The sequence below is a fragment of the Paramacrobiotus metropolitanus genome, unplaced genomic scaffold, assembly GCF_019649055.1.
Source record: "Paramacrobiotus metropolitanus isolate TYO unplaced genomic scaffold, Prichtersi_v1.0 Parri_scaffold0000102, whole genome shotgun sequence".
NCBI lineage: Eukaryota > Metazoa > Tardigrada > Eutardigrada > Parachela > Macrobiotidae > Paramacrobiotus > Paramacrobiotus metropolitanus.
Window position 1 is genome coordinate 220,819 of NW_026570322.1, and position 14,629 is coordinate 235,447.

The 14,629-nt window shown below is 40.9% G+C and overlaps 3 protein-coding genes across 3 annotated transcripts; all 3 read right to left on the minus strand.

Moving 5' to 3' along the window:
- Positions 1-409: 409 nt before the first annotated feature.
- LOC129597250 (uncharacterized) lies at positions 410-1,860 on the minus strand. The gene has a single exon (XM_055494730.1). The coding sequence runs from the start codon at positions 1,626-1,628 to the stop codon at positions 504-506; it is 1,125 nt and encodes a 374-aa protein (XP_055350705.1). The 5' UTR covers positions 1,629-1,860; the 3' UTR covers positions 410-503.
- Positions 1,861-6,419: 4,559 nt separating this feature from the next.
- On the minus strand, positions 6,420-7,672 carry LOC129597271 (uncharacterized). Its single transcript, XM_055494752.1, has 4 exons — positions 7,480-7,672; positions 7,157-7,379; positions 6,949-7,007; positions 6,420-6,875 (listed from the first exon to the last, which is right to left on the minus strand). Exons 1-4 carry the CDS (start codon positions 7,531-7,533, stop codon positions 6,651-6,653), a joined length of 561 nt encoding a protein of 186 aa, XP_055350727.1. The 5' UTR covers positions 7,534-7,672; the 3' UTR covers positions 6,420-6,650.
- A 1,972-nt stretch (positions 7,673-9,644) lies between these two features.
- LOC129597236 (uncharacterized) lies at positions 9,645-13,850 on the minus strand. The gene is made up of 7 exons (XM_055494709.1): positions 13,487-13,850; positions 13,370-13,419; positions 13,161-13,299; positions 12,834-12,969; positions 12,270-12,369; positions 10,879-11,351; positions 9,645-10,212 (listed from the first exon to the last, which is right to left on the minus strand). The coding sequence occupies exons 1-7, from the start codon at positions 13,615-13,617 to the stop codon at positions 10,114-10,116; spliced, it is 1,128 nt and encodes a 375-aa protein (XP_055350684.1). The 5' UTR covers positions 13,618-13,850; the 3' UTR covers positions 9,645-10,113.
- Between the last annotated feature and the right edge of the window lie 779 nt (positions 13,851-14,629).

Below are 14,629 nucleotides of genomic sequence, written 5' to 3' on the forward strand. Positions count from 1 at the left end.
ATTTAATGCCTCGTATCAAAAAATGAAGACAACTATACTATTCCCTGGGTTAACTAACGTAACCAGTAAAGCAGAAACGAGTAAGAAAATGGATCCCTTATTCTGCCTGGAATATCAACTACGACGACTACCAGTAGCTCTTCGAATACATATTTTGCGCCACGTTTAAGTTGTGTTTATTGTTATTACCTTCGACACATACCTGGTACCTATGACTAACGGAACCTACAACAGTTCAGATACTGTTCAAGATATAGTTCCGACGCACGGAACCTTTTGAATGCTGTATTGTATGCTGCATTTTACACATTATCACAATTATAATCGTGGAGAGCTAAATCGCGTGTTCTAGACAATCAGTATTCCCAGCATGCAACGAGCAGAGCGAAGTGCCGAGAATATAGTAATATTATAGATATATTATACTTTATAACAGTCATATTGATATAATATTACGTCACCTCTGTCGCGAGAAATTTAGTTTTACAATTTACAGAGACAAACTATGCTACAACACTCGGCGCTTTTAGCGTGTGCACAATTTTCTGCAGTACAGCTGGTGGAAATGCCCCTTTCATATCGTTCCACTTTGCCTCGCAATCTGCTCTCAGCATTTCCAGTTCCTTCTCTTTTATACACAAATATTCTTGCAAGGCAACATTCTTCCTTATGACCTTCCGCAAATCGTCTTGTGTCGCCTGCAAACTGGCACAGTATCGGTTCGCGTCGGTTTTCTCACCGTTTGCCGGCAGCAATAACACATTCCGGAATGAGACACTCTCGGAAAACTCCGGATGATGAATTTCCGCCAGTTTCAGCGCTACATCGCTCAAGGACACCGAGTGCAAATTCGGGTACAGTCCGTCCTGCACAAACTCCGCCGATCTCACTTTTCTAAAGGTTTTGCCGCGTTTCCGCGTGACCTTTGGTATCCGGTGTGGCGATGGAGAGTCCCACTCCAGCGAGCAGTGACAAGGCTCAACCGTCTTTGGCCCGGATGTTCCTGAGAGCATCCATAATCTTCGGATCGCATCTTGAACATCTTTGTCAACTGTCACCACGGTCATCATGCGACATCCTTTGGCCATCACTAAACCGCTGTTCTGCCGCGATTCGCCAAGTATCACATCGACGGCCAGGTCCTTCAATGATTCATCGACCTTTTGGCGAAATCTCGGGCTCAGCGTTTCCACCATGCGGTTAGCGAACAGGAAGAGCACTGGTTTATGTTCCATAAATTTGTGTCGCAAGAACGCCCGCACCGCATGTCGCACCGTATCCGTCACGTAAGCCACACCCTCCGCCACGACGATCACACAGTCCGTTGTCTTGGCCAGACTCTGCTGAAAATCATCGGATATGAGAATCTGTTCACAGGACGCCAGTGATTTCCAGTTGAGGAGGATCCAGTTGGTCTGGCGGATGAGGGGCACCACGGGGGAGCAGCGGGGATCTGGGAACTGGGCGCATTTGGTGATGGCGTCGTAGAACAGATGGAAGATGGTTTTGGGCCGGCCACCTAGACGGGGGCCCAGCTCGAGGTCTAAACAGAAAACGGCAGGATGGATTTGGTAGCCTGGCGGAGGCTGGTGAACGGGGATCGATGGCGTGCAGCTGCAACATTGCATTACCAAAGATCAGCCAGTTATTTTGTAACACGAATCGACGAATTTTCCATGAAGGTAAAAATTTCAAGTGGGGCTGAGGTTAATGACACGAGAAAGTAAAGAGAAAATGCGCTGATAATACTAACGAGGGAAAAGACTGAGAAATTATGGACATTGCAAAAATTCAGAAAAGTAAATCAAGACATAGTGATTTGAATCAACACTTACTGTACTAATACAATGAGAATAACAATGTCTTATTATTGTAAGTGTACTGTATAGTGTGTACTGTCATAATTTCTGCACATACTTCTGCTTGTGTACAGATACGCTTTTTATAATACTATTTACTTTTTATTTCAAGCGAATACAGTGCTTGTTGTTCAGTACTTGGTTCATGAATTTTCAATCCTTGTTTTTTACTTGCGTACGAGTAATGCGCATACAGTACCTTGTCAGTTTACTATTATTATTTTTATAGCTTGCAGAGTTTTAGCAACTTTTACGGTGTTTCGAAGTCGAACGTTTGGGTTAAAGTTGCACGTTATATCCAAACATACCGTTCAAACCAAAAAACGTAGCAATTTTTGGGTGTTCATCTTGTTACCGTCACGTAGCAACTTAACCAATTCAGAAAGATCATATTTTCGAAGCGAAGGGAATTTGCCAACTTGGGAAATTTACTCAAGAATTTTCGTTACTTTATCGGAAATCACAGACTAGCAAAATTTTTACGGCTGACGACTAGTGCAAAGTTGTTGTACTAAAAAAGGGAAAGGCTGCGTTAGTGATTGTGACAGGAAAAACCTTCTACGATGCTGATGATGTAGTGGCCTAATGTTTGTACGTAGTTTGTACATGACATTTCTTGGGTCTCAAGGTTTTCTTGTGAGAACCGTTTTCATGAAGCGCTGTAACTGTGTGGTAGGCATTTCCAATAAATTAAAAGTAATAATTATAACTCTGCCAAAGCGGTTTCGAGTTGTACTACTCCTTTTTAAAGGTCATGCAAAGATCACTTTCGAGTTGTACTCCTCCTTTTTAAAAGTCATGCAAAGGTCACTTTCATATTGGAAGCTTATACCGCCGCAATTGCTCAGCCCAAAATAAAAATAGATAAAAACAAAAATCAAACAATTACAGATCCAGCACATCGAAACAGAACAACAAGACTTACAAAATCAATTTTGAATCGCACGTAAAATTTTAGATCGCAATACTGTGAACCAGTTTTTGCGCCAAATTATCTCAATTAGCAAAAGCGCGACCGCGGTCAAAAATAGACCTGCAGACACATAAACGCTTGACCGCAACACTTCCATCCGTATTGAACTGGTACCTTTCCGGTTCGAGTCGGGTTTTGCAGCGTAGGGCACCCCATGGGCCGAATACACCACGCCAAAATACATATCAACTACATGCCGAAGGTAGCCATTTTCGGCCATCTGTGTCACTCTGTAATATTTTGAAATAAAAATTCTGTAACCAGTAACTACATAATGGATGTGGTAAATCTACAATGTCAGCGCAGGGCATACCTCAAACGAAAGTCACTTACATACGATCGATCTTTCTTGTAATAATACTATCGGTTCCATGTAGAAATTGACAAGGAGATATAAACGTGCGAGAGATGGAGTCAACTGCCAGAATAAACCCTTCTTTCAGCATTCGTGGTGACTCCTCCAGAAGACTGTTACTGATTACTGCGATTCGCTCAGTTTTCGACAAGTTAGCTGCATAGTTTAATAGTTTAATAGTTTCATCTCGGTAGCAGGTAACCCATTAACCTAAAGAAAGAAAGAAACATATCGTAAGACGTTTTCGCATTGTAATGACGCGTTGTTGGGATCAGCGGCACCAAAGTGGAGATATGCTAAAAGAAATGAGTCAAATTCAACTTTGAAAGAAGTGTAATAAGGTGTAAAAGTACTCGAATTTAAGTGGCTTGTCGTAGTTAAAACGTTTAATCGTTGACGGATATAAACTGACTCTGCTCAACTGTCTAAACAGTGACGATTCATTTCTGTTTCATACATCAGATAGAACTGTAAATAGTAAAAGTACTGCTGACGCGATGCATATTACCGAAGTTTTTTTTGTACTTACCATCAAACCCGCGCTCGCCGTAGTGTCTAAGAGAAACAGATCAAAACCGGAGCGCGCGAACCCAGTGAGAGTATGAAATGGCACCGTCAGTGTTGATCCCAGTAAACTGGAACTAACGTGGGCATTCATCAGGCATATTACAAAATAAGAATAGATAACCCACTGCATTACTGCCAGCTGAGCACCGGCAAACCGCGGACGTTCGATATCCACTACGAATAAAAACACATTTCAATTGGCAGACTTTGCTGATGTTCAACTTACTATGTAGCTTGGCCTTACCTTGGCTGAAAAAGCTAAAGATCAGAGCCTCCATGGTAGACAAGATTCGTTTCAATAAGCCAACTAGTTGTAACACCTTTGGTTTTGCTAGGCTTTGATTTGCCGGTACTGCGCTAGAAAGTTGCCTTTTGCTCGACACACGTGCGGCAAAAATTGCCAGGATTACACTTATTGCGGAGAGAAGCAATCCTGGCCATGTATCGGATATTGCCGTACGGAAGAGTGTTGTGATTAGCGACTTTTCAGTAATTGCTGAATCCACCAGCCATCTTTCATGGACGGCGATATTGTAATCTCTCAACATATATCCATTGACAAGATGAAAGTCCTCGGCGCGAGATGGTGTAATTGCTAGCGGACACAGGCTCATGATGACCTTCCCCATGAACAGATCAGCGGGAGCTCCTTCATAGGTGGTATTACGTGATGTCTTAACGGTGATCAGGGAAGATGTGGGCAGTAATCGAAACCTGTAAGAAAGCCGCAGCCTAGTCCCGTGGGATAGCAGAGCTATGTGTATTAAATACGAGTATATACTTGTACGCGTAACTTAAAAAATAAAGTTTTTACCGAAATCCAAGCGCTTGACCAATTGAAGTTAACAGGGTTACGGATATTCCACAAAAACACCCTGAACCGGGTGGACTTTCAAAGTTCCATGGCGGACTATCGGAAACGCTGACAGTGATGACGTTATTCCCGTGCACATCGGTTGGCCGTGTGCTATTGCTGTCATCGACATCGAATTGTTGGGGCAGAACCGTGCAGACAAGTAACGCCAGGATTTGCATTGCGCGTACAGAGCTTCGTTGAAATCCATAGGTAAGGTGAGTTCATAAGGTTTAGGTTAGTTATAGGAATCGGCAAAATCAAGGTATCTGTTTATTTACATTATTTTCATGTAAATCGAAGCATGATGGCTGACCGAGATCACGTAAGCGGTAAGCCTAATAAAATCGTGATAACCATGCACCGTACGTATAGTGACGAATTTACGAATAAGCGGATGAAATGCGCAAATTAGTGCCGCTGTTCCCTAAAACAGTCTGTCGTTGAACCTTGACGGGAAGCTATATGGATGCGCAGTACAACCAGTCGACAATTCTCTTACTTAAAGTCACTTGGGCGTGACATAATATGTATGTGGTGAGGAGCCTCCATTTCGCACCTGTAGGTTTCTGCTGACACCATCGACAAACATTTTTTTGGGTGTAACCATCGATTCGTAAATAACATCCATATCACTGAGCATTGTCTGACTACCACTTGATTAACGAAATCATCATAACGTTGACTGCATAACGATCCCAATGTCCCACCGGAGAAAGTTGATGCGATCGGAACAACGATCACATAATACAGGTGTCGCAAAACAACCGACTGCATTTTACAGTTCGGCATAAATAGCTGCGTGTACCTGACGATCCCTTGTTCATCTCGTCGAGTTCCGGGTCAAGCTTGTTTAGCTCTTCAAGTAACTCGGCTGAAGAATCTCGCTGTTTCATGTCCTCGCAGAAGCTGTTTCTTGTTGCCTCACTAATTCTTTCAAATACAGATGGAGCATTAGCGGTACAAAACCCACCGCAATTCGAAATATAGTAGAAGCTCCAACCTTTTCGATCACGCCATCTCAATTATTTACAGTGATGCGGCGATCAATAGCAAAAGTCCGACAGCAAACGCGGTCGATAGTAGCGCTTCCATCAGTACTGAAGGATTACCCTTCCGACCGGAAAGGTAAGGGATTTTATAATGCTGGGATTTCGTGAAGAACGACATACCGGGTGCAGTATCAAGCAGGCCCAAATGCGTATCAATAATGTGCCAGAGATTGCCGTTCTCTGCCAGTTGGGTAGCCCTGCCGATTATCTACAGATACACCTAGTTGCTGCTCCTTAGCTGACATATGCACTGGTGATCTTGACCTCAGTTTCCGCTCAAAGTGGAAACTGATAAACGGCTGCAAAACTGTGAGAAAACTGAAAGCTTCACAAAAATTTTCTTCAGGTTTTCAAAACGCAATTGAAGTTTAAGAACTGCAAGTTAATTTTCTCTGTCTAGGCCGCGCGCTACAGACGCCGGTTCGTTTGCACGTCAAAGAAACCTGCATCCGTTGTAGGCTTATTTGTGAGCAATTTGCCTGTACAAGTGTTTTGCTTTCTCTCCTCTAAACTTGATATAAAATTATGAATACGATGAACGAAAGGCATGCAGAATGATTACATCGGAAAACAGGGAAATTCTTTGCAATTTGATTTAGAATCTGTAACTTTGACTTTTTCTATTTTCGTTTCAGTTTTCACACCTAAGCAATTTCAGTCACAGTACATGTATATGTATTTAAAAATTAAAACCGTAGGTTGAATTGGAGAGGATAACCTGTTGAACTTGTGCAAAGTTATTACCAAATACTCGTAAAAGTAGGGTTGATCACTTTATTGTAAGTACGATCCTCACTGTCTCACAATCGCCCTTGATAACACCACTTATAGTCTTATACAGTTTTAATGCAACTGGTGAGAAATTTACAGGCGCCAGAACATTCAGAATATTATGAGAACAATGTGAGCAAAGCCTATCGGAATCGCTTGTGCTAGAAAACGGTACAAACAAATCACAAAAAAGTGCAATAAGATCATATGTCATCCATCACTATTTCCTCGCTTTCCCGGCGATGGGCTTAACGTCCCATGTGACAGTGTACAGATCCGATCGGCCTTGCGCCAGATTGACCGCCTGGTAGTTGTCCTGGTTGTCCAGCAGCGGCACATCAGCGCCCTGGTACAGACGGCTGTTGCTGTAGTCGTAGAATTTGGCAGCTTGGCTGCAGTCGACCTCCCAGAACCAGTGGCAGACCAGGGTGATTTGGTTGAACAGCTAAACGTCAAGGGTATGCATTATTTCCCTTTTCGTAGCACAAACTGATGGGAATAAAACGAATTATACTTACCGTCATGTTGGGGCAGATGTACGAGGTCATGTTGCCGTTGACGTCACATCGGCGAACAACTACGGAAGAACACGATTACGAATGGTAATGTGTGTAGATCATTAAGCGTACAAGCCACATTCACAGCGGGGGAAATGTCACCATTGCTTCCAGTAATTCTGTCATTTATTGGTGTAAATTATTGCGGGCTGAAGAGTCGCACGCGTACCTTGGCACTTGAAGTCAGTGTCGGCATAATAACCCGGTTGGTGAGCAGAGCAATCCCAGTTTCCTTGGGGAATATCGTTAGCGTTATATGTGGGATAATCCTGCCCAGCGCGAGCGCTGACATACAGATTATAGATATCCGCTGTGCTCAGTTTATTCCGGCCGCTTAACTGGTCAAGAGCCGTCCATACCGGCGGGTTCTGGGCGCTGGCAGCGCGTTTGACCTTTAATCAAAGTACGGTGCATAAATAAAGCGTGAGCAGGTAAATTCGAATTAAATATCCATAAAACTGGCAGTGAAATAGACCAAATTATAACGCTTACCGGCGTCGCATAAGCAACTCCGAGGACAGCAGCGAAAAAGATGATGTTTTTCATGGTAAAATTTATGGAATTAAATAAAAGATAACGGCGAAATGGTGGAAATCCTCAGTGCACCGTCTGATTTTATACGCTGCTCGGATTACAGATTAAGCAACTGGATGGAAAGAGTAAAGCGGACTGACGATTATTAACCGTTCCCGGCGTGGCATTATAAAGGCCCGAACACCAAGCTGCCGTAATTTTCATTAGCCATCAAAAGCTGTGTGTTAATTAGCCATGAAATCAAGTGCAGTGTCAACGGCCAAACAGCCGCGCCGTACGCTGGATTGGTCCAAATTGGCGCGCCCGTGTACACGGTAGTGTCGTTAACAGATTCGCTGGCATTGAACGCACAGTGCCGGACTGCCGGTTGCAGACATATCCGCGCTATACGTAATACTGTGAAACATAAATTTTGCTCATTTTTGATGTGTTATGCTAGTACTGCTATTAATTTGCACAAGATAGCGATCGGATTTGGCGAGTTAATCAGACGCTCGTTGAAACAGTTTAAAATGCTAAGATTTAATGCGAGCGCTAACCTCGGAGTCGGCTAATGAGCCATAACCTCGGAGTCGGCTAATGAGCCTTACTCATTAGGCCATAATTACACGCCGGCGAGTAGTGTCTTGTTAACTACATAGTGCATACTGAATATGTACACATATATAACATAATCAGTTTTGTTTACGTCAAGCATAGCATTAAAATAATGTGCTTCGACAGATGCATCACAAAAATTTTCCAGATACGCAAATGCGATAGATATTTTCCTGTGAATCTGAAGTAGACTGTGAATCAGATAAGGTATGCCTTTTACAGACACGAAAATAGCGTCATTCGTCGTTTCTAACGCTTGCCTAATTTTATGTGCTTCAAGTACCGGTGAACAACCATACCGGTAAATCGGTAGACAACAATTATTTTTAATGTACCAACAACAACCACAAAATTATTTTTAATATACCAACGATTTTTCTGTGTACCGTTAAACAATAATTATTATCTTTAAAATGTAGGAAGTACGAAATGCATGGCACGTGTTTATTACGGTACATATATACATCCCAAGCAAAATTGTGGTAGGGAGTATTTTATTTGTACATCTGCGGACGAATAAATATAATTATTAACATCGTGTAATATTGTCCAATGGTCAAGCTTGCTGCTAAAAATTCCGTGGCTTTCTAACACCTTTGAAGGAAAACATGCCGAGGTACGTTTTTTATACGAGCGTTTAATTTGCCAATGACACATTCCCTGAGAAGCTGTAAAGCTCATAGGTTGCTCAATATAAACCTATTTATTAACCTATTTACCAATATTAAGCGATTTCTCAATATGAACCTAAGTCTCACGAGAGAGAAAAACTATACGAGATGACAAAAGGTAGTACTTTTTGTATATAACGAAATTTCAAGGTATACGGCAATATCGTAGAATTACTACGCAGAATTCGGAAGAATTTCCTTTAAATGAAGATTACTGAGACGTTATGATTAATTTAATTTTGTTGTTGTTGCACATTCAAAATTTTTGCGTTGCACAACAATTGATGGGAACAACATTTCTCATGAGCGTCTAGCGAACTTCCTTGACCATCAAATCTACCGCGATAAATTTTGATTTAATTGCAAATCACTCTGAAATTAATTTCGCAACAGCGATCGTGTAGCCCGGCGGCGGTGTGTTTGATAACAGCGCCGGCAAAGCTGAACGGACCGTTTCCAAGAACAAGGAAACGACAAAACGAGTGAAAATTATTAGGTAATTTTATGTCTGAATATTTGTGCTGACTATATTGTGCCGTACACAGACAAATCTCAATTGAATTGAAGAAAAAAATATGTAAGTAATACAAATCACATAACTATTAAATTTTGCGAAAAATGCGGCCTTATTAAAACCGCGTTATTCCGTAAATACACGGGATCTTCTAATGAACTGACGACTAGTATGTTTGATATATCAGCCATCGCACTACGTTCTGCTATACTGCTGCTTCTTGAACTCGTCAATAACATTTGACATTTGCTTACGGTAAGCACTGCTTTCACTTCGGATTCCAGTATTTTTTACTACTGTATTTGTGTGAAATATGTCAGTATTTCTGGTGCAAGTATTTCGTATTATTGTAGATTATTGTAGCACTTCTCACCTAAATTTTATAAAATGCCAGATCAAAATCTAAACGACATGCAGCAGGTATCAATGCCAAAATCAGACAATAAGATCTCAATATCAGCATTAAATATCCAATCAATCCTCAACCAAAAACCCAAACGTTATGCCAATGCGACAAACACACAACAAAACATAACCAACACCACACAACACACCCTTTTCCCGTGTGTTCCACAACGAAAACTCATTGTCCAAAAATCAATCCAAAACAATTAGCGACTGGTTTTCACCAATGCTCCGTCACGGGCGTCATTACCATCGACGCCGTCCTCCATTCGGGAGAAAGATGGACACATCCACGCTGTTGCAACGTCCATCGCTCCAGCAGTCAATGGCATGCATTGTCACGGCCACAGGAATATTGTCACTTCCGGCGAATTAGTTGTCCTGGTTAGAGGATGTTGTATGGTTTTACGCCTCATTCCCATCCGGACTAATGTGGCCCTGATCTTCCGCCGCCTGCAGTAGTCCCTGGATGAAGGCGTTACGGGACTTGAACATACGCAGCACCTGCCACATATGAAAATCAAAATGTGTTTCGAAGCAGACGAACAACAAAGCTGAAAAAAATCTACGATCACCGAAGTCCGACTAAATCGATTTACTTTATTAATCGATTTACTTTCGTAAGCTCACGTATGGTAGCTATGCATTTGTCAAAAATATAATTTTTACTGAAGGAAAACGCGAAGAGATTTAACATCCAAAATAAATGCAAATCAAATATTTGAAAAATGCGTACGAAAGCAGCAATCAATAACAGATTTTCAGAAAAATTATCAGTACGAAATGCAATCGAATTCTTATCGACTGTGCCATTTTTTAAAAGTGCTTTATTCGTAATTTGTGAATTCGCTTTTCGGCGGCGTGTTGCGACTATTTTTTATGCTTACGCAGCGTCAGATTCCAACACAATTAATTATCAGAAAACTCATACCACAATCGTGTCTCTTCTTAGCAATAACAGGTTTAAATAAACATTTTTCTTAAAATTTAAAGTGTTATTATATTTTAAATTGATTAAATATTTTAAGTTGATAGTATTTTAATTAAATTTTTATACTCTTTCTTTGAAAATTGGCAATCTTAAATTCTAACGCAGAATTAGCCCAGTTCTGATACAAAGAAATATTAAATACGCTGCCTTAAATGCGCTTTATTCAGAACGGAACGAACCTGCAAATCGCGTTGACTGGCCACCACCGCTCCATAATCCACGCTCTTCGCTCCGTTCGGCGGCTTCTCCGGTTCCGCAGTCCACACGCCATGATCCGCTGTAAATCCAACGTCCTGCGCGCCATTCACCGGCTTCTCCATCTCCTCCCGGCGTTGCTCAGTCTCCGTAACCACCTCCTGTCCCGTCGGCTCCAGCTCCATAACGAAGTACGGGAAGTCTCCCTCCCGCCCGAGGATGCGGACCGCCTGCTGCTCTTTCGGCGTGTCTTGGCGTTCTTTTTCGCTCTTGCTAACCAGCTGTTCCCAGGCATCGCGATACGGGATGCCGCGCAGGCGCTGGTTGATGTCCAGGGCGCGGCGCATCCACGACTTCTCCAGTTCGCTGTTCTCGTGCGAGTACGTGCGCGCCAGACACAGGGCGATGTCGCGGAGGATATAATTCAGCGGCAGATGGTTTAATGGGTTGACTTGGGCTGTACAAAGTAATTTGGTGTAATTTTATTCACTTATTTAGTGTAATTCATTACAATAATGACTTCCTTATTTTATTAATTTAAATTAGTTAATTTAAATTATTTTTTGTTAATTTTAATTAGTGTAATTTTTACCAATTGTACCAGTCATTTCGATGTCACAAACGGGCTGATGCCATTTTCTCAATTCTAATACGACTATACGAGTAGTTTAGCTAGACGGCATTTAAATTATAACATTAAAAAAATCATGTATTTCCTAAAGTATGATACTGTAACATCGTATCAACAATAATAAAAATAATAAAAGAGAGTGATCACATATCACTTATTGCCGGCTACATACTGTGATTTGAAATACATAAATACTAATAATAATATCTTAACTGATTTTTTTAATAATTATTATTAAAAAAATCAATTAAGATATATTATCAAGAATCAAGTATAAAGACTTATTATAAAAATCATAGGCAAATTTTCATATTAACAACAAGCAAACACTTAAAAAGCCTAACAAAAACAAAAAAAAAGATTCCATCAGTTTCATGATTATTTAATTCCAAAAAGCGAGATAAAATCGTACAGCAGCAGTTCACGCCATCAAGGAAAACTCACACGCGCAAAGTTACAAAGTCAGTCAACGACGCGTCATAATTATTACCATAATAACGTACTACAGTAATTGTTCTGAAGACAATCAAGAAACCATTAAGAAACCAAAATCCTGCATAACCTGATCGTTTCTTTTAAACACGAGTTGAAAAACGTTGTCGATTAAATTCAAACCAAAAAAACTGATAGAAACTGTCAATCTTCAAAATCAAACTGAAAGAGAAAAATTCGAAGAACAATACAGCCTAACAAGTTCATTAAGAAACAAGAACACATGAACTAGAACACAAAGGGGAAACGAACCTTCCTTGGTGGCGTACATGGCCGGAAGTGTCTGGCGTAGACTGGGCAAGAGACGCAGCGCGGTCTGCGGATGCTGATAGATGCTAATCATGTCCCGCAGCTATGAACAACACACAGCTGACAGATCAATCTTCGTCCACTTTCACGCTTGTTCTCAATGAAAGAATTATTCTGATTAATAATATACAAACACGCCTACTCAATGTACTACTCGACCGCCCACTACAACGTCGTGCAACAAATGTTCGCGTTTACCAACAAATTATAAAAACTAACAAAGTATCAAGAATTCACAAGATAAACAAAGTTGAGGGTAACCTAACGTAGAATTCAAAAAATTAATCAATAAATTTGCTGGCTAATTAATAATAAATTAGTAAATAAATAAATTGACTTTTTAATTAATACTCGTACATAGCATAAATTGTAATTATCATGCAACACTTTTCAAATATCGTTGGAAATTACCACTGATAAAAAATCCCTACAGGCATGCAAACTTCACACATAAAATACATAGAAAAAAATTTAAAATTGCACAGTGTCATAATTTACAGTACGTACATTGCAGAGAAATCCTTGCCATTCCAACATGAACGCATTCCGCCACGCTTGCAGGGAAAACGCTGCATCCTGGATTTTAATCAAATTCTCCAATTTGTTAGACAGCTTCAGCGGTCGCGTAAATCCTACCAGCCACCTGCAAAATAAATCCACATTTTTTAAATTATTTCTGCCTATGAGAAAATCAGCAATAAATAAAAAATCACTATTAATTTTTAAACAGAATTTTTGCAAAAACTTCTAGCGTAATTAAACATAAAATTAGAATGCACTGACAAAAATATGAAAAACGGTTGAAATATTCTACTGCGAAAGAGAACCACTCACAAATCCTCAAACACGCGGTTCAAGCAGGCAAAATGCGGATCTTTCTCGATAATGGCCGCGGCGATGTCGCGCAGACTCTGCATACCCACACTGAAGGCGCCCAGGGATTCCGTCAGCAGCCCCACCTTCTCCTTCTGATCTACGATACCCCCAACCATCACTCAACACGCTCTGCCATATCATACCCTCAGATTTATTCTGAATCGCACCGATAACGTTCAGGAGATGAGAGAACTTCTTCTGCACCTCGGCGAACCCACTACGAGGCAACAACAACAACAACAGTAACTCGTTGAGCTCCGAGAACGGATGAATTGTGTGATTACCGCAGGAGACTGTCGACGGAGATGGGAGTGGCAACGGGGGAGTGGGTGTCGTGCATCTCCGGGATGTGTGAAGGGGATGGTCGGGAGCGACTGTGTGAGCTGCGAACGGCTGGCTTCCTGCGCGCACTCATAATGCTGGCGATTAGAGCCACACAGTCGCGCACAGCCTACTGCGTTGCCAGGGCAGGCACTCAACAATTATGAACATCTAGCGACAACCCGAAAAATCAGTGATAGATTGTTGAAATTAATTCGGCCGTCGATAGAACGATAGAATTTATAGATCAAGTTATAAGTTATTCAAGTACAGTAAAATTGTAAAAAATCAAAAAAATGTAGAAGTCCAGGAAAATCAACTTGCCAGTGTGATGGTCGTGAACTTGTGATCACAGGATAGTGATACGATACTCGTGCACTCATACTCGTACAAGTACAGTATGTACTGGTAATTGTTAAATTGTATGTACTTGTACTTCGGTGGTTTAATGCTTTATACGTACCGAAAACCGGATAACAGTACCCCGTAATACGTATCGCCATAAATGTCATAATTATTTTTCGTAAAACACTTCTAACAATTTTGAATATTTAAATATTAATCAAATGAACTTATTTTTTAATAAAGTAATAGCACGCGTACAGTCTGTTATATCTAACTTTCAGTTTTTTCAGCTGCGGAACTTTTATTTTTCCTCACCAAAACTTTTACAGTAACTTAGAAGCCAGAAAATATAATTACACAGTTGCTTTGATATCTTACAATTAATTTTAGAATTTCACTTCAATTAACTGAATTGAATTTTTCAATTAATTTTTGAATGTTTTTGAGCCTTAATTTTTACGTGTTGCAGCAGTGTGGAAATTTTTGTCGTATGAAATCCGCAGTGCTAATCGCTTTTTGCAGTCATTCCATTTTGCAGTGATGCTGTTAAGAAACCATTTAAGATCGCATGCAAATCCTTCATGATGCTCAAGTACTGTACATGTTCGATCATTTTCTGGAGGAATTTGAGTGGTTTATGGGCAGATGATGATGTGTACAGTGTACGTGAGGACGGATAAATTGGAGTATTCTGGCGTCGTTAAGTATTAGCAAGCCGCTGTTTATTGGACAAGCGGGACTGGAAACGAAGGAAGAGTTCG

Coding starts and splice junctions, on each gene's coding strand:
- LOC129597236 (XM_055494709.1), bottom strand. CDS start 13,617: ATGAGTGCGCGCAGGAAGCCAGCCGTTCGCAGCTCACACAGTCGCTCC. Junction 12,370..12,833: donor GGCAAGGATTTCTCTGCAAT/GTACGTACTGTA, acceptor TGTTGTTCATAG/CTGCGGGACATGATTAGCAT. Junction 11,352..12,269: donor CATGTACGCCACCAAGGAAG/GTTCGTTTCCCC, acceptor TACTTTGTACAG/CCCAAGTCAACCCATTAAAC.
- LOC129597250 (XM_055494730.1), bottom strand. CDS start 1,628: ATGCAATGTTGCAGCTGCACGCCATCGATCCCCGTTCACCAGCCTCCG.
- LOC129597271 (XM_055494752.1), bottom strand. CDS start 7,533: ATGAAAAACATCATCTTTTTCGCTGCTGTCCTCGGAGTTGCTTATGCG. Junction 7,380..7,479: donor GAGTTGCTTATGCGACGCCG/GTAAGCGTTATA, acceptor CTTTGATTAAAG/GTCAAACGCGCTGCCAGCGC. Junction 7,008..7,156: donor CACTGACTTCAAGTGCCAAG/GTACGCGTGCGA, acceptor GTTCTTCCGTAG/TTGTTCGCCGATGTGACGTC.